At 40.5% G+C, this 24,624-nt stretch overlaps 1 protein-coding gene across 2 annotated transcripts; it reads left to right on the top strand.

The window, feature by feature from the left end:
• Positions 1 to 999: 999 nt before the first annotated feature.
• elmo3 (engulfment and cell motility 3) lies at positions 1,000 to 24,274 on the top strand. Of its 2 annotated transcripts, XM_044357151.1 has the most exons (21): positions 1,000 to 1,253; positions 5,753 to 5,861; positions 8,350 to 8,390; positions 8,510 to 8,582; positions 10,183 to 10,233; positions 10,546 to 10,715; positions 11,650 to 11,749; positions 11,847 to 11,998; positions 13,356 to 13,434; positions 14,120 to 14,170; positions 14,302 to 14,424; positions 15,388 to 15,510; positions 15,620 to 15,724; positions 15,993 to 16,101; positions 16,234 to 16,370; positions 20,826 to 20,989; positions 21,636 to 21,748; positions 21,847 to 21,951; positions 22,193 to 22,272; positions 22,371 to 22,451; positions 22,639 to 24,274. In XM_044357151.1, the coding sequence occupies exons 2-21, from the start codon at positions 5,784 to 5,786 to the stop codon at positions 22,849 to 22,851; spliced, it is 2,148 nt and encodes a 715-aa protein (XP_044213086.1). In that variant the 5' UTR covers positions 1,000 to 1,253; positions 5,753 to 5,783; the 3' UTR covers positions 22,852 to 24,274. The 2 variants fall into 2 exon arrangements, with proteins under 2 accessions (XP_044213086.1, XP_044213087.1); XM_044357152.1 differs by lacking the exons at positions 1,000 to 1,253; positions 5,753 to 5,861; positions 8,350 to 8,390; ... (10 more) ...; positions 15,993 to 16,101; positions 16,234 to 16,370 and adding an exon at positions 18,361 to 18,527.
• The last annotated feature ends 350 nt before the right edge of the window (positions 24,275 to 24,624 follow it).

The following is a 24,624-nucleotide window of genomic DNA, read 5'->3' as shown; positions in this document are numbered from 1 at the left end:
GGGTTTCCTGTCAATATGCTGCTAAATTCAGTGGAACTTACAGAGAAACATCAAACAGTATTCAGATATGCTGATATAATCGAGCTGTAATATAAATAGACAAAGTTATGAGTTACTTGTAGAAAGAAAAATCTATTGCACGAAGTCAATTGAATGTAATGTGATGAGAATTGTGATAGTTAATTTAATACTGAATTGTGTATCAAAAGAAGGAAAGCTGTTAACAGGAGCTCTGAACATTTATTTTGTCTCTATAGACAGTACATCAGGCTACTGTAAACAGAATGGGCAGAACTTGATTTGCCTCAGTGATAGCAGAATTCAGGGATGTTTGCAGCTGAGGCTATACAGCCTTTTTCTATTGTGCTTATTATTCAATCATCAAATAAGTTAACATAGCCTGCTTTTGGAGGCCTGATAATATCCACAAATCTAAGAAGAGCCGGTCAAGATGGTAGGTAATAAGATTCTGAGATTAGGGTGTATTATCCCCTCAAATTCCACTGGTCAACATGAAGCTGGCTCGTATGTATGACTCTGGAGGTTTGGATCATTACAGAGAGAGACACTGACAGACCGAAATTCATACAGTATGTACTGTATAATAAGACTTGGAGTCAGAAGGGACAGCAGGGGGCGGCTGTGACCAGCTGTATCCGACCCGGAACTTTGAATTATAGCTCCTCCACCACTTCTTGGAAATTTAGAGGAAAAATTACTCCAACTAAATATAAGCAGCAACAGCATTTCCAAAAAGGATATTGTCTTTCTTTCAAAATAAAAGCATTATATCAATCATGATTGGTTGAAATCATTTGTTGGAGGTCTTAACAGTGATGTAATGAAAGGACTGAAGGTTAAATCTTACATAGACGTGTATGAATGAAATTTAAGCCATGAAATAAATAAATAGTGGCAGTTTTGTTAACGCTAATGCTTATAGAGAAACACGTTGGATTTATTTTGAAACTCATAACCGGAAGACGATAGTTAGAATCTTGCTAGATTTATACAAACCCTCGCCTGAGCTACTCCAAACCAACCCGGAACTTTTAGGTCAACTAATTATTCCCGAAAACTTTGTTGCAAGGAGTTACCTCCTGTTTTTCCGAGCAGCTCAGATGTTTCTCTGAGTAAGAGTCGTTTCTGGGGACTGACCTGCTTGTTTTTGAGGTGGGAAAACACACCGTTGCAAATGTTTCTCGCTCCGACTGCGGCGGTTCCTGCAGGACAGTAAAGCCTTTTCAAACCAGGTAGGACGCAGAAAGCTGTGCAGCTGACTCTCACATTTCTCTCACAGACCTGCTGTGACTCTTTTCACAAAGCTCTGGCAGGAGTCGTCACAGTTTTATTGAAATACTAACAGTTCAGGTGATGTTTTAACGTTTATTGGCACTCATGCGTTTACTTTTCCCTTGAAAGTTAATGTTAAACCATAGTTGGGTGGATTGATGCAGCAACACTTCAGTTTTCAGTTTACTGAACTATCTTATAGTGTGTAAAACATAAAATACCATCGTAAGAAATGGCCTACAGTGTACAATTTGAATGTTACATGTATATTTTTTCACTTTCTAAAGTCAAAATCAGAGTTCACTAAATCTCATTAGCCTGGAGTTTTTTCCCTGGTTTTAGTCCAACACGTTGTATTAAGTCCTGTGTTTGAGATATAGTAAGTGTGTGTGTGTGTGTGTGTGGGTGGCACCCTGTCAGGTTATGAATTTCAGGCAGCTGAGAGCTTCCCACTACACACACACACACACACACACACACACACACACTCACACACAGAGACAGAGAGAGAGAGGAGGGGGTCTGCAGACTAACAAAAGGTCTGAACGTGCTTGTGGCTTTAAGCTTAAAGATCCCCTCCAGACATGTATATGAAAGTGAAAAAAAAGTTGAATTATCTTGTTAAAATCCCTAGAATTGCATCTCCTCCTCCCTCATTAAATGTGTTAAATGTATGTATAATGTATTTGTATGTAAATATACAAACAGATTTAATTTCAGAAGTTTAACTGCGGGACACAAAACGTCTCCTACTTCACTGAAAAGTTCACTCTCAGTGTTTGTGCACTGCCAGCTTCAAGTTTGCACATCACAGAAGTTGAATATTGGACCAAGATGGGCTTCAAAATTAGTTATGGTGTCACAAATCATGCTCGTAGGCCCCCTAAAAATCAGACTTTCAGAGAGCACAGAGAAACTTTCCACTTTCAGCAGATGGATGTGAAAACAGCCATCTAGTGTCAAACTCTGCACATAGATCATTCTGCACAGTGAAACTCAAACATCCAACTGTAGGAACAAGAAGAAAAACACATTTTTGAGTGAAGGGGAACTTTAATGAAGCAACATGCTGATGGGAGAATACAGCCACTGACAGCTGCTCAACAAGAAAGACATTTCATTTTACATCTTTTTACAGTAAAATTTGGCAAACTTGTCGCCCCCTCTCCTGCCATAGAGAGGGAAACAATCAATTTATATATTTAACTATCTATTAATATGACAGCTATGATCGGTTATTAATCTGTTATCAGCCTGTTTACAATAGTGTACTACTTGTGTCCTAATAATCAGTCACTGACCAAAATTATATGATATTTCTTCAGAGTGGGCTAGAGTCCAAAGTGGTTTTCAATGACTTGTCCAAACCCAAACATTCAGTTTACTATCAAAGAAACTTTTGCTTGACAAAGACAAATGAAATAAAAATTGTTGCCTGTAAATTTTCTGTTGAGAAATTTCAGCTCCAAAGCCCCACTCGCAACATTTAATGTAACTGGATATTATATTAATAGATAACCTTTATTAAACTTTATTATCATTAGAATAATGGTTTATTATGATTACCTTTGCAGCGACAGTCAAGCGCACAAACACCTCAACTTCACTTCTGTTTCAAAGCAAACAGACGGTGTAGTTTCAGCTTCCATGTACTTCATTTAGAGGACCTGACACACATGCACAGACAGGTACAGACACACTCACTGCAGTGGTTAACCTCCATGGAGACGGAGCTCACTGAGGTGAAACTTCCCCTCTTTCATTTTACTGATCAGCATAATTTCTGTTTCTCATGAGATGAGGTTACAACATAGCTGTACGACTACTGACACCACCAAAGATATGTTTGTATGGACACTTTATCTAGTGTACAGGGTTTTCCCGGCTGGTCATTTCGCTTGTCTGAAGAAATTCCGCTAGTTTTAAAGTGCTTAAACCTGTAGTTTCAAATGAATATCTAACCAGTGAAATTATCTCAGAACAAGGTTTGGATATTGGATGTGAACATCTTATTTGTCCTCTTAGTAGTAGTAGTAGTAGTAGTAGTAGTAGTAATTCTTAAACATGTATAATCATCCACTGATGTGATTAAATGAGTGGTATGAAATAGATTTGATGAGTCAGAATGCAGGTTACAACACTAATCCCGCTGAGCTGTGTGTTGTTTTGCAGTCGAGGAAACGAGACGAGGCTCAAACCGCCAGCTTAAGTATATCCTCATCTTGTTGTAATGAAGTGAGAATGTCGGGCAGGCTCAGCGCTATCAGGCGTTGCATGAGGCTTCAAGCATGTACGGACAGGTCATAATGAACGTAGACTAATAGCGCTCTGTCGTCAGCCTGGGAAAATCCAGTCTACAGGAAGTCCTCTGAACTTCGCTGAATGTTTTAACTCACTTCTCTTGTCTGATGTGACTTTGTAAACTGCCCTTCTGGACTTAACGTCTGCCAGAATCTGGTGTTTGTTTCAACAAACATAAACAACAAGCGTTTCCTACACTTGTCTATCAAACCTTTTCCCCTCTGTTTCTGCTGCATGATGTAATTGTGTGTCAGTTTAGGAAATCCAAATACGTTTATATCTTTTACCATTTAGCTTTTATATTTAATAGAATATCAGTGTTGTAATATGAGACAAGGAACCGTGTAGGGGTTTGATGGTAGCATAGTTGCTGCCTTTTCTTTTCTTGAAGGCAGTTTTCTAAAAGTTCTTGGACTTGTGGGAAGTTGAGTGAAATGAAAAATGAACGTCTTCACCTGCTTTGCCACAAAAATAACATTACATCATCGTCTTATTCAATTAAAGCCCCTGAATGACTGATTATTAAATATTCATGACCTAAATAAGCAAACATCAAAGTTTAAGTTCTTCTTCGTTATTATTTACTCAGAGTGTAACTCACAAAACCCACATCTCCTTTCCCTCTTTGTAGTGCAACCAAACCAATAATTTGGCATCCAGCTGACACACGGACTCAGTTTCACATTCATCATTATACAGCTCAGACAGATACACACAGCTTAAGATCCACAGGCGGTCTTTGCTGTTGCAGAGACGTGACATGCTGTTAGCAGGAGTTTGCCCTTGAATTTGCTGACTCATAAGCTGCCTTTCAACAAATCTACATTCCCTCAAATCCCATTACGATTAAGGCTGCAAACTGTTATTTGTTGGAGCAAAGTTGATCTTTTGTTACCAGCAATATCACCCATTAACCTCAGGCTCTCCTTGCCGTCTAGTCCATGTAAACTATCCCAAAACAGACTTGTTGTGCTTATGTTTGCATCTTGTTGCAGATCAAAATCAGCAGGAGTCAAGCCTCAGTTGTCCCCGATTTCATTATTGCTTTGAAGTAGTTCTTTATCAGGAGAGACGCCGCCTCGGGGCGAGTGAGGTGAGAAGACGGTAAAGGCGTGTGGTTGTTTTGACAGGAGCATTGCTTTGAAACCTACCATAAACTGCGAGAGCTTTCTTTTCAAGAGTGGGGCGATGGTATGCGAACTATCCGAGAGATCGTGCAGAGGGTGGGGGCTTATTAATCACACCGAACACAAGCAGGCACAAGCTCGACCTCTTTTCTTTCATCGTGAGCTCATGAACGTACAGAAGAATTCAGACGCAGCTGTATTGTTTCCATGTGCTGAGAGTGAGGGGAGAAAAAGGAGAAGGACAAGGAAGGAGGAGGAAGAGGAGGAGGGTGGGGGGGAGGGGGTGGGGGGTGGGGGGGGGGGGTTGGAAGCACAACAAGAGCTTCTTCTGTATCCTCTGGGAATGCTGACTGAAGGCTGAGGAGGAAATGTGTGTATGATGTGTGTGTGAGTTGGAAAGGGGAGAAGAATGAGTCAACAATCCATAGTGCATGTACAGACAGCGATTAGTCCTCTCAGTTTGGCTCGACGCATACATACATAGTGAAAGAGGAACATAACGCTCTACAACTTCATATTGAAAACGATAGTCGGATTGACTGACATGAGTCATTCATGAGAGGACGGGGCGTGTCACTTCACCTTCCAGAGAAACTGCTCTCAGATTGGTTAGCTCTCACTTTATCATGTTTTAAAATCGCTGCATTATTGTTCAGCAAAGCCCCGTGTAAATGTTTCTGTTTGAAAAGTGAAGTCAACCAGGTGATGGATCAGGTTTTTCTCGCCTTAGTCGAGACTAAGTCAACATTATTTGTAGATTTAGAATCTAGATTTTCAGCCCAGCCACAAAATTTTAGTGTAAAATTCACACTTGTGATTTGTCGACCCGCCAGATACGACCTCAATCTGTAATTGCAGTGGGCTGGGACTGTTTACTGGTTTTATTGTTGAATGGTTTAACACACACATCCTCCTGGTAAACAATGAAGTCACCATGAAAGATTTTCCTCTTTTTTTTTTTTTGTCAGATTCCGTATGTGATATGATGCGGTGACTTATTTTGACTCTTTGTTATCTTTTATCATCAACAGCCAGAGAGTGGTGCAGTCAAGAGGTGCCAAAATGCCACAGCAGAAAGACATAGTGAAGATAGCCATCCAGATGCCTGGGGCCTACCCCCAGCTCATACAACTGGACCAGGTAACACACACACACACACACACACACACACACACAGAGACACACACAATTCCAAATACTCCCCCTTTTAAAGCTCTAAATGCTGGCAAAAGGTAGATGAATTATAAAAATGTCATCTTAGTATCTCAGTCATCCATGGAGAGTGTCTGGTGTCTGCCTGTTCTCAGACTTTGCTCCAGCTGGCTGCTCAACGTTCTGACATTGAGCCATCATGGGGGTTTCTTGTTGAGCTTCCCAGGCAGCACCTCCTCTCCGGCTGCTTAATCCGTTGGTCTTGGTAAACCGAAAGACAGCTACAATGACCATAACGCTAACCTTTAATGGATAGCTTTGATATTTGACTTTGTTTGCTTTGCCGCTAGTGGCACGTGGGAATGATCCCAGAGCTCCCAGCAGATGGTCAGACATCTGCATGAAGCAAGAACATCACAATATACACAAAACCAATTCATCTTCCACAAAAAAAGTTTTTGGGCAGCTTCAGCTTTTATCACAGACAGTATATAGAGATTGATGCAACTCAAAGCGATGACATTGTAGTTTATGGTTGGTGTCTAAATCCCTGATATACAGGTGCGCCTTCCAAAACAGAAATCTTTTTAGTATTTCCAGACAGCTTAACTCTCCTGTCAGGCCTCTCTTTATTGAGGATCATCAATTTATCAGTGTACTACATACCAGAGTCTATTCATTGCCCTCTTATTTCTAAACTTGACATCGTGTGTACATATAGCAGTCTGAGAAGAAGAGTCATATACAAGGTGTTGTCTGTTCCGTTGTGGACTTATGTGTATTTATGTAATGTGCTTCGTCTTAAAATATTTTTGTTTGCTGATCACAAAGCTGCCACTTCACAAAGTGACCAAAAGACTGTCTGCCTGAGATAATGTTAATGCCTCCATATTACTGGCTCTCATTAACTAAACCTAAACATAACTGTTTCATTTGGGGTAATTAGGCTACTCAACCCTGTGAACCAATCAGATCAAAATGATGACATAACATATCCATGGCGATACACAGTATATTGATTATTTTGGCTGGTAAAAATAATTTTTGGTAGAACACTTTTGTTTTGTCTTTTAAACAAAAGAAGTGAAACTCTAACATATCAAACCACACAGACATGCACTGACATGAAACATATCAGTTATTTTATATATATATATATATATATATATATATATATATATATATATATATATATATATATATATGTGTGTATGATACAGAGAAAAAAGGGGCTTTCTGGGTTAAGAGTAACACAATGTCAGGGCTGAAATGCTGAGATAACTATTGTCACACTGGAAACCGAAAGAAGAAGATAATATTAGTGTCGTACTGCTTTTTGGTGACTATGTGTTATGACAGTGCCTACAGAAGGTGACTATCTCCACTTCCTTACCGATGTGGTTTGATAACACTGCTGCAGCACACATATAATTAAAGTGGCTCGGTGAATATGATAAACATCTATGATTCAATTAGTTGAATGGTAGTTAGACTAACACGACTATTTGAAGGTCATCTTTTTAACATTTTCTCTATCATTCACTCCCCCTAACAGCCTTTATTGCAACTCATCCATTTAAATTATAATAAAACCCACTGGCTTTTATCAGATGCAGTGGTGGGGAACTTTTCCATGTGTTTTCTTAGAAACGTTGGGGAAGTAGCCCTTCTTTGCGCAAGACTGAGCATTAGTTGTAGTTTAAACTGTTAACCAGACAGCAGGGGTGTGTGTGTGTGTGTGTGTGTATCTCACACTCACATACTCTACGTCACTTGAGAGAGTTTGACAGAGAGAATGGATCTAACAGGTACTTTCTAGACTCTCTGCTAACTTCAACAATTGGAAACTTCAGCAGAACTGAAAGTGGCACATTGGCACATTTTTAAGTCCTGGCACTTCATATATACTTCAAAATTCAAATATTTTCAATATTTCAATGTCCTACAGTTTTTATTGTTATTATTTTTAATGCAAGTGCATCACAACCAATCCTCTCAGTCCTCAAACACTTCTCATTGGTCTAGCCAACTTCACTGAACACATCTGATTGGTTGACCTTCTCAGCCGCCACTAATAACAGAGCAGCCACTGGGTCTACCACAGAACCCCGAAGACATTTTGATTGGTTGACCGCGGGGCTGACCACTAATAGCAGGATAGCTGAGAGTCAGACATGGAAGTAGTCTGGCTTTTATTTGTGTACTAAGAGGGATCTGGGCACCGAGGGTAACATTGTTCAGAAAGCGTAGGGGAGCGCTAGGATTTCCTCTTCTCAGCAAACAAGGTTTGCAGCCAGCGAGAATAGCTGTGGTGCCCTGATCCCATAAGAGCATGTCATTACCGTAGCATGTGTTCAGCTCCCTGACAGACAAAATACTGTGATAGTAGAGTCTGCTAAGTCCTTTTGGTATGACCCACATGTATGCAACAGGTGTGTGTTGGTGACTATAAGCTGTTTGTTGTATTTCTGTGCAGAAAAAGCCTCTGTCTGCTGTGATAAAGGAGGTCTGTGATGGGTAAGTTGATGAGGACTCTTGTGTCTCTGTGGTTTGATATAATTATCATTCAGCTTTATTTATTACCATGATCGGTTATATCAGTGTATGTGTGTCTGTGTGTGTGTGTGTGTGTGTAGCTGGAATCTCGCAGGTCCTGACAACTATGCCCTGCAGTACGCTGATGGTGTGCAGACATACATCACTGAATCGGTGAGTCACATTTCTACACAAATCAACATAAATATTTGTCCACACCAGTGAATCAATCTGGTAAGTATTCAAACACATCTTGAAGAAATTGAGCAACAGACTTGAGTCAGTCCTCAGATGTTTCTACGTTTTAAGACAAGCGTGATGTAAATCTCTTTTTAAGATGTCGAAGCGCTGCAGTGAATCAGTGAATCACTACTTTGTCAGCACTTTGGGAGATCAGTCTGCTTTTGTGTGTGTTTCCCTTGAAAATCAAACCACTTGAAGTTACTTGGCTTAAAAATGGAACCCAGGATACAGAATTTGATTAATGCTATTAAAAATGAAGGAGACAGACTGAAAAAAGGACAGAGAGAGAGAGAGAGAGAGAGAAAGAAAATGAGAAAAACAGCTGGAAAGACACTGAGCCTCTTGATGTCAAGTGACCTTTTTTAAAAAGGTTGCCACTGGAAGCTCCCCCCCCCCCCCCCCCCCTCCACTCTTAGTGTTGAAGGCAGGGCTGTAAAAACCATTAAATGCAGAGAAAGATGCTTTATTTATTGTAATAAACTGCAGTGAGATAAGTCATAAGTGTGCTGTTATTAGCGTGTGAAACACAGCCAGCATTTAGTTTTAGCACTTCTACACTCAGACTTTGAAGTCAGAGAGTTTGGCGTTAAACACATGTTTCTATTTAAGAGCAGCTTCTTGATGAGTGTGAGGAACAATTAGCTTGACTGCATGCAATGTAATAATGTGATTATTTCCTGCTTTCAACAGCAATCTTTAGAAAACGTCCATATAAAGATTTGTTTAGTTTAAAGGATAAGACACAGTGAAGGAAATAGAAGAAGGTGTTTTTGTTTTTTTTTTCTCAGGGTAGATCCTGGCAGCAGCCCCAAGCATCTTTACTGAATCTGTCTGCCCAGATTTACAATCAATCTCTACAGTTGGCTTTCAATTCAGGCACAAAACAGCTCTTCCTGTTCATGGCGATCTGCACTGACTGCCCGACATATTTTCATAAAGTTTGAATTAGCTACCTTCCTTAGCAAGAGTTTTTAAACTTATCTAACAAGTTTGAGCTGCAAACACACTAACTTTTGCAATTTTGGTGACCAGAAGTGCACGCTTACATATGTAGATATGTGTAGATACTGTATATACATGTGTAGATACTGTATATACATGTGTAGATACTGTATATACATACACACTTACACGCATATACATATGCATATTCACATGCCCACAGTCTGTTTGTCTTTTGGATTGTTTTTATCCATTTTTTCTGTGTCATTGTTTTGCCCTTAAACTGCTGACTGTCAGTAGTAATTAGTCATAGCTTTCTCTACAGTTTTTAAGTGTGAGTGTGTGTATGTGGGTTACTGTGATGTTTACATCTGTGTGTGTGGGTCAGCTGTGTACTCGCATCCCACATATTTCTCTTCCCTGTGGTCTGTGCATGCATCTCACTTACTTTTATCCACTTCATCTACCTTGTGGTCTGTCAGTGTTTTAATGGTTTCAAAATACTTTTTCCTGTGTGTGTGTGTGTGTGTGTGTGTGTGTATATATATGTGTGTGTGTGTGTGTGTGTTTGTTTGTTTGTGTGTTGTAGAATCGTCTGGACATTAAGAACGGCTGCATTCTGCGTCTGACCAAGGCACCGGTGAGTCTGCATCCACCAGGCTCTCAGCCACGTCCCTCTTTCACCTCCCTCTTCTCACATTCCTCCAGCTGTCTGTCTCTCACTCTGTCCATGTCTCTTACTCTCTCACTCTCTACGTCACTCTTTCATTTACATTCTGCACGAAGCTAAATTACAGTGAGCTGCGTGCGAGTCAGCACTGATCTGTCACTGCCAATGCACGTAACTCAGTTTCAAATAAGAGCATCAATGACATATGAACAACTAGAAAAGAATGGTTTGTGTGAGCATATATGTTTCTTTTTGTGTATTTTGTGATGTTGGGGAACACAGGGCCGTTGTGCAGATGACTTGTACAAGGGCATCCAGAGCATGGACAACGGTGTGCGCTGTGATTCACTGAAGCAACTGGCGGGCGTTTCCACAGACGTAACCTTTGCTCAGGAGTTCATCAGCAGGGACGGACACCTCCTATTGGTCAAGATAGTAGAAGACTCTAATGAGTTAGTACTCCGTGTGTGTGTGTGTGTGTGTGTGTGTCTGACAGAGAAAAAGAGTGTGTGTCCCTGGCTGTGTTGGAATGCTGTTTTCGGATAGATATGACTGGTGCTGAGGGATGAAGAGGTTACTTTATATTTAGATGTATATCCTGCTGAGCTAAAGTGGAGTTTACCCGTTGAATGTATTTGGGGACACAAACGGGATCTACACGTACTCTGCAGAAAAAAATGTTTCCACCGTCACAGAACTAGGGATATCATCTATTTTTATTCTACATATTCTTCTTCCTGGTCAAAACCCGATGCCTACATTACCCACAATGCAACTTTACTGTCAACAGGTCGGTTAGAGATTTGGATGTGTTATGCTAGTAGCAGCTAATGTAGCCTCAAGCTGATAGCTTCAAGTAGAGAGGAGGAGTGGGATACAGAGTTCCAGTAAGCACACTTCTTTCTAACTCCACAAACCCCAGATTTCTTTTTTAGGTTTTATCTTCATTTTCAAACTTGTAGTCTTCACAAAAAGCTTTATACAACTTTTTTCACGTGTAATAGTATTCCCCAAGATCTATAAACAGACTTTGATGTGTAAAATTGTTGGAGTTCCACTTTAAAGCCTATTAATGAATCAATGTTGAGCAGTTTCCATGATCATAGAGAATGCTGACAAACTTGCTGAACTTCTGTAGCACGTAGGAGCAGCACAGAGATCTGAAGCCTTAGTGCTCCGTGACATGGTGGAAACGGTTTAGAGTGCATTAGTGTAAATATTTACTCTTTAAACCAGTAAGAAAATTACTGAGAGGATTAAACTGGCTGTCTGAATGCTATTTGAAAGCCTGTACTTGTGTGTATCTCTTGTGTCTTAACGTGTGAATGGGCTTATTTGCATAATACATACATTTCTTTTATGTTTATGTGTGTCTGTGTTGTTCAGGCCTGCTGTGATCATGACCCACACACTGACAGGCTTCATGGAACTGATGGATCATGGGATAGTTTCTTGGGAAAACCTCTCGTCAATCTTCATCGAGAAGGTACTTGACCTGCTGCTCTTCAACAGCCTGTTGTATTTTGTCACATTAGTTTTCCCTGACCTTAACTGCACTTCCTTTCTTCCTCCTGTCCTTTCAGATCGCCAGCTTCGTCAACGCCAAGGCGACCGATGCATCGATTCAACAGGTGTCCTTGGACATCCTGGAGAGCATGGTTCTGAGCAGCCACGGCCTCTTCTTGAAAGTCAAACAGGGAGTCACTATGGAGAGGCTTATTGCTCACCTCCAGGTGTAAGTAACCAAACAACAAAACACAGATTTGGACTGGTCATACATTTATTAAATACTTAAAACATGTGCCGCTACATTTTCTTGATATATGAATAATCTTTTTGTCTTTAAAGTAATTCCAGTCACTTTTAGAACTAAGGAGATTGGCAGCCTCTGTCAGTCTTTACATTTCATTATACAGTGAAAACCGCTTATAGTGATCACATGTGTCCAGGTCAAATTAATCACTATAAGCGGATGATTATTATAGCCACATTTTTTTTTTCTTTTTCTTTATTTCTCATGCAGATTACAATCTAATTGATATTTGTATATTTATTAGCCTTCATGGATATAAAATAATGAAACAGGCAGCTTCGCTATTTACTGAATTTTATTGACTGTTTCAAAATGCAGTGTGCGCACATTTTTGAAGCAGCAGGGGTACTGAGTTTTGCCAATGACAAGAAGTTCCTTCTTTTTCCCCGTGGCAGAATAGGCGAAGAGAGCGGTGATCCTTTCCTTAGACACCCCCCACCCCACCCCAGCACACCCTTCACCCCCGCCCCCTTTTATTGTCATAAGCTTCAAGGAGATTACGTTTTTCAGTGAGAGAAAATTACTTTCTTTTTCCCATCATGATTTCAATGTGCACACGGGACCAGCTTCACGTAGCCAGCTGGAAGCAGACGGCCAAAGCCACTTATCATGGGAGTAAAATTTTAAAAAATAGAATTACTGTAGTTTTAACATTTTTTTTCCATATGTTGTCATGTATGAAAACATCTAAAATGAACACTGTAGGCGGACTACTTGATTACCATAAGCAAATGATTTTAAACAGCATTTGTACAGGAATGATTCTGTCCTGAGCTTTTTGATCCATATAAGCGGTTGATCACTGTAACCGTGATCACTATAAGGCGGTTTCCACTGTACATCAACATTACAATTTTGCAGAAAATCTGTTGTATTTCTGTGTTGCACAAAGAAAAAAAAACACTTAGAAAATTTGTTGATCTACACCTCACTAAAGGGAAAGAGAAAAACTTTCACCCCCTGCTGAAATAATTGGGTCGGGGGGGCCGGGGGGTAATAAGTGGCAGCATTGTCTTTGCAACAGGAAGTTACATGTAATATGTTAAACATTAGTGCTAATATTAACAATACCACTGACATGAAACAGATGGCACCATTTGTCTACCATTTATCACGCCAAGGCTTCATAGTCAGACACAATACATTCATGATATATTTAAAAGCTTTAAAACAATAACACCTTGTAATCTCAACCCGTTCCCCTTCCTAAACACACCTTTTCATACAGCTGTGAAATATTAAATTGTGTGTTTGTTTAACACTCTCTGACTTCTTTCAGGACGAATCAGCAAATCCAGACTAAAGCCATGGCCCTACTTATGGCACTACTACAAACAGCCGGAGACTCAGACAGACAGGTGCTGCTGCAGTTTGCTTCTTGTTTTCGGACACTGTTCTTCTTCTACTTATAGCTGTTCAAACTCACAAGCATGCTTCCTCATGGTGTTATCTGCACTGTGCATATTTTAACTTAGCTGAGGTTTTTCATTTTCAGTCATCTTAACTCTTTACTACATGACAGGCTCAGATTGGTATGCACGCAACTTTGGGTGAAAAGTGGTTAATTGCAGCAACCAAACCATTATCGTACACACAAGAGACCCAACTATCTCATTCTGTCAGGTCGTCTCACACTTGCTGTAGACAGTCGAGGCTTTCTCTCCCTCTGTTCTGTTCCTGCTCCTCTCTCATTGTACGGAAACAGTTCCTTCATTCAGCCTTCTGTCTCCTTTCTCTCAGACTCTCTTTGTTACATGCACACACTGACACAGACACACACACACACACACACACAATCACACTTCCTCACTTTTTTAGTAGGTCAACAAATCCACCCTTCTTATCAGCAAATTAGTCTTGACCAAAACGAGGTTGGGTTAGAGATGCATGTACCAGTAAGTGATGATTTCGTCACAGAGGCCAAAGTCTCACAGAAACTCTTGTCCAGCCCATTCATTTGTTACTGATCCTGTATCGCCACCCCATGTTAGAAACACGTCATTGCATCCTAGTAACTGTCTGTCCTTGTCTTCTCTTTTCCAGGAGATGTTTGCGTTCCTGAATAAGAAGAATCTACGTCAGTACATTTATAAAGTAAATGTTCTTCTTATTTACTTTTGTATTTCACAAAGTTTTCTGTATCTCTGTGATCATATTATGAAAGAATACCTCACTGCGGTGCAGTTGTTGTGAATGTGATTAAACACTCTTGGCATTTGTTGCAGAACATCATCCATAGTTCTGGTTCAGTCCAGGATGAGATGGCCCACTACCTCTATGTCCTACAGTCAGTTACCTTGAATCACCTGGAGCCTCGAATGAGGACGCCACTGGACTGTTACAGCCAGGTGAGATGTGACACGAACAAGAACATTTGTATGACTTGCTGCTACACCCGCAGATACATTTTAAGAATTTAAATGATAAGGTTAATGTTAAATTGTTAAAGATCCCCTCCAGACATGTTAAATATTAAAAAAATACTCTGCTTGGAATAATAATTTGTGTCTGATATGGTTATTCCACAAAAAAAAGTTAAATTACCTCATTAAAATCATTAAAATGACATCTGCTTCCTCTCCGTCATTAAAAATGCAGAATCTATGAATATTCTTCATTAACTGCTGAGCACAAGATGTCTCCTATTTCACTGCAAAGTCCATTTTCAGTGTATGTGCTCCGGAGGCTTAACGTTTCCACATCACACTTGAGTAATGTGCATACTGGCCCACGATTGGCTCCAAACTAGTTGTGATGTCACAAATCATGGTCGTAGGTTCACCCTTTAAACTTAGGTTTAAGGTGAGAACAGAGAAACTTCTCCCCTCAGCAGATGAATGTGAAAACAAACTCCTGGTGTCAAACACATACAGCACAGTGAAGCTCAAACAATCAAGTGACGTAACTAGAAGAAAAACACATTTTTGAGTATCATTGATTAATGATTTCAGATCCAAAATGTAAACTATTCATTGACACCAAGTCTGTTTGCTCATTTTATAGGCAAATCTCTTATTGCTTTTTGAAGTATATTGCAATTATGTAAAACACAAAGAGGTAAATTCACACTTAGTGGAAATTATCAGATACAGTGTGCCTTTATACTACCAAGCAACAGCTTAGCTACAGTCTTGGACTACAGTCTAAGGTCATTTTTGTCATGACAAAAATACAAAATAATATCAAATAATATGTTTATTTTATAGATAACCTGCTTAAGGTTATCTTCAACATCAGTTTTAAGTCCACTCAACATCCACCTCCCTAGTAAACATGCAAATTTGATCTTCTTCCTCTTCCTGTCACACCAGGAGCAGAGAGACATCCTTCACGGCTTGCGGCAGGCAGCGTTTGAGTCAGAAAGTGACAACAGTCTGAGCAACGAGAGACGACGCTCTCTCTGCGCCAAAGAGTTCAAGAAACTGGGCTTCTCCGTAAGTGTCTGCTGTCAGAACTTCTACTGTAATATTTGTTTTTTTTTAACTCTCATCATATTGTTCCTAGTAATAAAAGTCATATTGTTCTTTGATCATTTCTTTACAGAACAATAGTAACCCTGGTCAGGACTTGGTGCGAACGCCACCTGGTCTTTTAGCTTTGGACACCATGTTTTATTTTGCCTCACGTTATCCTGATGCCTACAGCAGGGTGAGCATGATTTATCTTTTCAGTGTTTAAACTGATATTTCTGTGATATGTATAATACTTTTTTTTCTGACTGACTGTATCCAGAATTGAGAACATGGATCTTTCCATAAACAATAAGTTTGATTATTGGTTTTGGTACGCAGGAAAAGAGTGCTTGACCACAAGGACAGCAAATATTGAATGACCCAATAAATGTGGCTAATATACTCTGATAGAGGCTTCATTTTTATGGCCAAGCTTCAATTTGCAATTTGTTTCTCTCTCTCAGTTTGTCCTGGAGAACAGCAGTAGGGAAGACAAACACGAGTGTCCGTTTGCCAGGAGCAGCATCCAGCTCACACTCATTCTGTGTGAGATCCTTCGTATCGGAGAGCCCCGTAAGTTGACCATCAACCTGCTATTTGCCACAGCTTTGTGCATAACCTCTGGTCAACTGTCTCTAATCTGATGGTCTTTCTTTTTTTTTTCTTTTTATCTCAAACCTCTTCCATCCCCTTCTCCGTTAACAGCCTCAGAGACAGGCTCTGACTACCACCCCATCTTCTTTAGTCAGGATCGGCTGATGGAGGAGCTCTTCTGTGTCTGCATTCAGCTGCTCAACAAGACCTGGAAGGAGATGAGGGCGACACAGGAGGACTTTGACAAGGTACAACAGTCTTGCATAGTACAATATAGCATGGCTCGCTTCACTGCTCAGTCCTGGACACCTCAGAACTATTTTGTCTTAATGAGGATTTTGACAAGGAAGGATAGCCTCAAACTCATCTGGGTTTCTTTTTACTCTAAGGATTCCATTAAATTATGAGGTAGGACGACCATAGATGAAAATATCCATCCCAACGCTGTGTTTTGTGGCTCTAACATCACCTCACCCCACTTTTATATGTTTTACTCACTTATTTTACTACTTACCCAATATCAGCCTTAATATCCATTCAGGTAAATATCATTTCTTCTCAAAGGACCCAGCAGGAAGAATACTGTGTTCAACGGTAGATGATTTAATTTGCTCTGACACAAGCTGTGTCTCCTAAAGATACTAAAGGTGGATACTTAAGGTGATGATAGTGGAAAGATTACTATAGTGGAATGATTATAACGACTATAAGATATTGGTGAATGGCTCAGTGGCACATTGACAGTCATGGTGCAAATGGTTCTTTGCAGGTTTTAAAGCATTTAATGAGATAAATCACCTTAATGAACTATGAAAGCTTACATAAATTTTAATATGAGGGAAAACTCCTCCAGACAAGTAATAATAACGTTCTTTATATAACACCTTTCAAAAGCAAAGCTACAAAGTGCTTTACAATAAAAACAGGTAATACAAGTAAATAAGATCCAAAACATAAATATATATAAACAAGATAAAAATAATTTAAATGTTTACAACAGTTAAGACAAAGCCATAAGATAAAAGTGTGTCTTAAGAAGAGATTTCAAAGAGGATACTGAGTTTGCCCGAACAGCAAAGGCCCGGTCTCCAAGTCTTAAGGAGTAGAAAGGAGGCCTGTTTACACACAGATAGTTCAGCTCAAATTTCAATTTCAATTTCAATTCAGTTTTAATGCCATTTTATGGTGGATTTGTGTAAGTTTGTGCCTTGCTGATAGGTCCATTCTTATGCAAACCAACCTGCCCCCACAGACAGAGTTGAGCATGCATTTAAGGACACACAGTCACCTTGCAACCACAGTGTAGTACTTGTACCATGGTAATAGGTTGAGTCAAGCCTTTATCAGCGGGGTCTTGTCTGGGAGAAATGTTGAGAATCCAGCCATCCTGAAAGGGAGAGCGGTAGAGCCTTTGTCCTGATCCGCATTTCAACATCACACACAGCCATCCGTCATCAACAAAGTGCTCTCCTGGCGGCAATAAAACTCTGTGACCTTTTGACCTGTCAGGAGCGGGACAGTGTCCCGAGCGCCAGGCCAGCAGACCGGCCTTTGTTTTTGCCCACGGCCCCCTACCCAGGGTGCTTTGGGGCAAGGACAAAGGGGCATTAGGTGGACAAAGAGAAGCGTGGTGGGCGGCAGAAACAAGAGGGAGAAGGAAACGAGGAAAACAAAGCGCCCAGGGCATCAGCAGTAATTACACAACAACAGAGGGAACGTAAAACCTCTGGAAACAATATGACAGGGCCGGACTGCAGGGAGCGGAGCAGTAGAGAAACTAAAGAAAAATAGGTGGTGGAGGTATATGTGATATCTCAAATTTAGGTTTCATTACTTGGAGAATAAATTTTGAAGTTTTTGTGCTGTTGTGTGGGAGTGAGATGTTTTCTTTCAAAGCAGCCTGCCTCTATCCAATCACCCTTGCAACTGCAACCGTTAGTTTTGGCCACTGAATATTTACAAGCTGCTGTTGCTGGTCTATGTGTGTGCGTGCGCTCACGTGAATGTGTTTGCGTAGATCTATACACCCCCTGTAATAACGGCCATCCTCCTCGAGCGCACACACACAGACACACTAATATAGCATTAGTGCACATGCTGCGGGGTTTTAGGGAACAGAGACAGCTGCCAGTCATCGCTTCTATTGGCCGGTTCAGTTAAATGACAGAGGGGCTGGACAGTGGGGGGTGTGCATGTGTGTGAGAGTATCAGGGTGTCTGTTTACAAAACAGCCACAGACCTGCACCTCTCCTGTCATGTAGGTGATCTCTGTCTCTCTCCCTCCGTCACTTTCACTGCTTGTCATCCCCGTCTCATTTCTCTGATTGGCGACAACTGGGGGAATTCAGATTTGGGATTGAAACATTTGTCAAAGTAGTTGTGCCCTAAACGGAGGAAAGATGGAGGTAAGATTGTCTTTTGTACTGTTTCTTGGTTTGAATGTGTATGAAGTAGTTTGTTTATTGGACAGCTGATATCAGTTATTTCTATAAATGTGTCAAGTGGAGACAAAAAAAAAAACACAACAGATCTGTCATCCATACTCCAAAGTAGTTTAAAAGTTTGACAGTTCATGATAGACATAGTTAAGATGACATAACAGAGTGTGAAGTGGAGGTCCGAGGATTGTGTCATGTGAAAGTTGCTGGACAGTGAGGTTATTTTGGCTCAGGGGGCTTCAGCGAGGAGTCACAGTGTGAAACTCCAGCCGCTTGTTTTGTGTCCCTTCATGTTCACACAATATAGAATGACAGTTTGGATTTCACTGCTGCCAGATGGATAGACTCGGTCATTCTCTGGTCATAAACGGTTCAGTCACATTAAAAACCCTTGTCCGATTGCAACTCTTCAGCTCTTGTGCAGCACACAGCTGTTGGGTATTTCTCAATTTTCATCAACGGGGATTGGGTGGAGACTTCTGCTTTTTATTTCATAATGTATATAAATAACCAATCGGCAGATGTTTTTTGTTGTAACACACAATAATTTGTAATCGTTATATGTAATAGCGCATAACTGTGTGGAGAGACGTCTCCAAAGTAGACAAAGCTGCACTGACTGGGTCAAATTACACTTTAGCCGCTGATTGTTCACAATCAGTCAAATTGGGTGTGAACAGGAATGATCTAGGTCAGCAGAGCCGCTTGTGTGTGTCAGAGAAGCGAGAGCAGGACAAATAGTGCTGGAGCTGGCCCGGTCTCATAGCACTATAGATTTTTATATAGATTTTCACTATTTACAGCTGAGGTGCGTATAATCAGGGGAGTTATAGATTTTTCACACACGCAAGCGCACAGTTGGACCAACTGCCCTGAGCTCTTGTCTCAGGGTAGGCAGGGTCACCCCCCGTCCCTGTGTGTGAGCCTCAGATTAACAAGTCATGCAGAAAACACACACACACACACACAAACTATCACATGAGTGTAGCAAACGCTGAGTCATTGCCACAACAGTTAAATCTGAAGGGACTTGTTTACATATTATTTTTTATTAAACATAGCTTTAATTTTTGTATAGACTTCATCTGGGGGGTTAACATCCAGTTATGAAAATAAACACCATAATTGTTCAATAAAATAACCGCCCAGCTTAACCGTCATTGATTGCACTAATTCTACATGGTTGGTATGAGGGTGTTGGTTGGATGGTGCAGTTAACTGGGTTAATAAAGAGCACACTTGTCATTGACTGGCCCTTGTGTGGGGAAGAGAAGAGGGGAAGTAGGTATAGGCTTGCTTGATTAGACGGCGTGAACTAGGAGAGTGTTGGCTCTTGAACTTTAAACTGATAATAGAAGTAGGCGGGAAAATATATGAATGGATTGGAGCCAAGGGGTGTGGCTTAGAGGGAGAAATGAATGAAAGAGTGGAGGAGAGGAAGTAAAGCGCTCCTACTGATTTATTATCAATCTATGGGCCATGTGCTGGCCTTGTAGAGTAAACTGCAGGAGCTTCTTCGGTACCCATATAAACCACTAAATATCAGGTATTTTCTGTATTTCTGTCATTTTATTTCGTAGGAGATAAATTCTGGGTTGTTTTTGTGCTCACTACTTTCGTGCTGAACAACACACGCTCTTCTGAGTTTGGTAGTTCATTCTTCACCCTGGAAACAGTACGTAGGATAAAATAATCTCTTAAATAATCTCTCATCACCATTCACTGACTGAGGTGGGGTTGAAAGCTCAGAAAAAAAACAGTAAGTGGAGCTTTTAGTTGAGATTATTTTCTCACACATTCTGCAGATTTGTGTGCATAATTCTCTGCTACATGGATAAATGAAATGTGATATGCAATACAATGACCACCAAAAAATAATTTTTAGTGCATTAATTAACACATTCATTTTTTAATTGATTTGAAATATTTAATGCATTAAAAAATATTAACACATGACCTTCTTTCAGAGGCTGAAGCGGGCTCAGTTTTAGCTAGAGTGAAGATATCATCATATGAAACTAGATGACCGGTACCAACCATGTCATGATAGCTTGTCGGGAAGGAGGCTAAATAATGCTCCAAATTTAGGCTAAATTTTGGCAAGGGAAAAGGGTCCCTTTGATCATATTTGCATGGACTATTGTGGACCTTGTTGAAATTCAACTTGCACTTGAACATAGAACACATTTATTGTTATTCATCGTTTACATTAGTGTATCCTCCTCACAGTATGTAACCTCTCTGTCGCCATTTCTCCATCCCCAGGTGATGCAGGTAGTGAGGGAGCAGATCACCAGGACGTTGTCCAGTAAGCCGACCTCCCTGGAGCTCTTCAAGAACAAGGTTAATGCTTTGAACTACAGCGAGATCCTCAAACTGCGGCAGACAGAAAGGCTGCACCAGGAGGAGACTCTTGCTCCACCTGTACTGTGAGTAGCTGGATGTTTACAGACATATGCATATTCTCATACCGAATCTTATGGGTCGCTGTGTCTATATGAAGCATGACAAGGAAATTCAGATCACTGAGAGGAAAGATTCTTCAGTCAAGAAAAAAATGTAAACTGATTTTGTGGAAACAATTAAAATTATATCCAGACCAAATACCAGCTGAAGACTGGTTAGAGTGGATGTTTCTGCAATGCAGAACTGATCAGACTTGATAATTCTGTTTGAGTGGCCTTGTGATGCACACAGGATTCAGAGATTGGTTATGTAAGTAGATGGTTCCATCCATGATTTTAAAACAGAAACAGTGAAGCAACACAGTGTCTGTAGCAGAGCCTGTATTGACGACTCCAGATAGTTTCCACCCGTATGGAACCAGCTGACAGGTCAGCAGCCGTGCCGCTGTTTATTATGTCACTGTTTGTCACTAAACACTGAGTGTAACAGTGTGTTAGAGGGTCAACCACACAGGTTGGATTCATTCTTGGCCAGCTGGTCTGTGGTGCGATCCCTTTTGTTTGTCTTTACTTGTAAACCCCGTCTTCAATCCAAAGTTCCTTCACACAATATTTAAGTTACAAACTGTGTGCAATATGACAGAGCATGTTGTTGTGTGCTTCTTTCCAGTGAGCTCAAAGAGCGTCTAAAGCCAGAGCTGCTCGAGTTGATCCGCCAGCAAAGACTCAACAGGCTGTGTCAGGGAACGATGTTCAGGAAGATTAGCAGCCGACGCAGACAGGGTGAGACGCACACACACACACACACACACACCCTATAAAGACAGTAGAATTTCCCTTGTCTGTCTAACCATGGTCTGTGATTGGCTGCTTTTTGTCAGATAAACTGTGGTACTGCCGCTTGTCGCCCAATCATAAAATGCTTCACTACGGTGACGTGGAGGAAGACACGGACAATCCACCAATTGAAACACTGCAGGAGAAGAGTGAGTTGAAGCTGGGCAGGGTAACTGGAAAATAATATTAACATGTGTGCATGTGTAGATGTGGCAAGTGTTACAGTACTAATGCACGATGGGTGAAGACTGGGGCGACGTCTGCTGTTCAAAGGCAAAGTTCTTTGGGCAGTTTGAATTTATATTAATGCTGGAATATTGTGTAATAAATGATGATATATTGTTTTTATTTTTAATCAAATTAACTTCTCTGTTCTTCCTCATCCGTCAGTTCCAGTAGCAGATATCAAAGGCTTGCTGACGGGAAAAGACTGTCCTCACATGAAGGAGAACAAAGGCAAACAGAACAAGGTCAGCAGCACTCCTAAACTTCTCAGATTATGGTCACGTTCACCTCCCGTAACAGATGGGAAGTCTCATTGCATTCATATGTGTGTCTCTCCCTATAGGAGGTGTTGGACCTGGCATTTAGCATCACATATGATGTAGAAGAGTACAGCCTGAACTTCATCGCCCCCTCCAGAACTGACGTGAGTCCTGATCTGGATTCTGCATGACCTTTCCCAAACTTTCCTAAACCCCTAGATTTACTGAAATAGATTAATGTTTTTGTAGATTTTCTGCTTCATTCTTACTTCTTTTCTGCATGCATGATAATACACAGCAAGAAGAGTAAGAATATAAACGCTATATTCACTGGCTAATTCTCTCTGTCAGTTCTGCCTGTGGACAGACGGACTGAGCGTCCTCCTGGGCCGGGACATGAGTAGCGAATCCATGCGCAGCGAGCTGGAGATCCTCCTCTCTATGGAGATTAAGCTCCGCCTCCTAGATCTGGAGAACGTTCCCATCCCCGACAGCGCACCGGTCGTCCCCAAACCGCCGAGCAACTACAACTTCTGCTACGACTTCAGCCAGACTGAGCAGTAGAGTGTGTGCATATGCTGGAGTGCATCTACAACGTGTGTGTGTGTGTGTGTGTGTGTGTATGTAAATATATATGTGTGTCTGTGTGGATGTCTGAAATAAGAGGATTGTGTTGTGAGAGCTGACCTGTGCATCCATGCACTTATTACTTTAACACAGATTTATAACATAACATGGCAATAGATTTTTCTTCTACTGATCTTCTCCACCCAATGAAACATGGAACAGGATAAAATGTGGAAAGTGACTTTGTCTCTTGAGCCACAGCAATAGTTTTGGATGTGAACTGCTATCAAATAACTATACTGTACTAATGCTGAAGATTATCACTCGTCATCTGGGATTTCTGTTTTCAATCAGTTGATGCTCAGATCTCCTTCTTTCCATTCATCATTCCTCCTCTCTCTGCTGTTCCTCATCTGTCTGGAAACTTAAAGAATTATAGTTTTCCCAAGTCTCCGTTGTTACTGGAGCTGTGTTTATCCTCTACAGTACAGTGGACCCACTCAAGTAATGGTACTTTAAATTTGTTTTGTAATCATTTTATATATCTAAATCTATGTATGATACATGGAGTATTCCTGTGTGCACGGCTGCTTATTTCTGGTTGAGGCCATAGATGCTCTGATCTGTCTCAGAAGGCTGGCTCTGCTCATTTCTGTCTTCTGTTACTTTCTTGTATTTTCTTTTCTGTTGCTTTTAAAAATGGGCATTAACCAGAACACTGCTTTCTCAATTCAGTTTGACAAGCTGTAGCTTTAAATAGCCCTCATTAGGGTAAGATGTGGTACATGTTAGAATCATTTCCGACATCTGAAAAGAAACTCAATAGGTACTTTGTACGGATTCCAGTGGCTCAATAATAATTACTGTGGAGCAGAGATGCTCTGAAAGGTCTGTGTGATTTTAATCATGTTAATGCAGATTTGCATTAGGTACCAAGCTCACTTTTTTTTTCTTTTAGGTTTAAACAGTAACAATATGCAATTGCACCTTTGTCACAATCAACAGTTTGATGAGAAAAACTACCAGCAATCATCACTGTAAATCTGTATGACAAGCAATCAGTGATGTTTAGGTTTGCCTGAACAGACTTGAATTAAATCCTGGTTCAATAATAAAAATGATCCATTTTATACAGGGTACTTACACATTATAATGCGATGGAGACGACATGCTCAATCGCAGTGTGCTATACTCTTTTTCACCAAGCATTCAGTGGTGACACTTGAAGCAGCTACTCAAGAACTGTCATGAAGTGTGTTTGAGGGTTCTCTGTCTGTTTTTGTCATTGGGTTATTTCATTTCAATCACAACTGTCCTCTGCAGTGCATTCCTGACACACTGTGATATTATTCACTTTGAATTGTGCGCTTTGAGTGTCTTGACATGAATAAACAGTTTGATTCATACTGAAGAAATACAATTATGTGTGTGTTTTACTCAGCAAAATGTTGCCAGACTTTGGTTTATTTATAAAATCAACACATTTTATACTCGATTCTTCATTTAACTGTCTCTTCACAGTCTGTAATTCACCCTCTCTGTCATCATACAGTGTTAGAACAGTACAAAGTTACATACATACAGAATAAAGGGATATTGTTGTTGTAATTAGGCCACAGTGCATGATCTGTATGTTATTTGTGGTCTATTACTCCCTTCCAATAAATCTAAACTAAAATTTTGTTAAAATTTGAGATTCTCAATTTGACTGCATGCTTGTTATGTCGCCTGACAATGATGGCAGTTTTCAACGAACCCTTAAATGTGCAG

Source organism: Thunnus albacares, chromosome 7 (assembly GCF_914725855.1).
Source record: "Thunnus albacares chromosome 7, fThuAlb1.1, whole genome shotgun sequence".
NCBI lineage: Eukaryota > Metazoa > Chordata > Actinopteri > Scombriformes > Scombridae > Thunnus > Thunnus albacares.
This window is presented reverse-complemented; position numbering and strand designations above follow the sequence as displayed.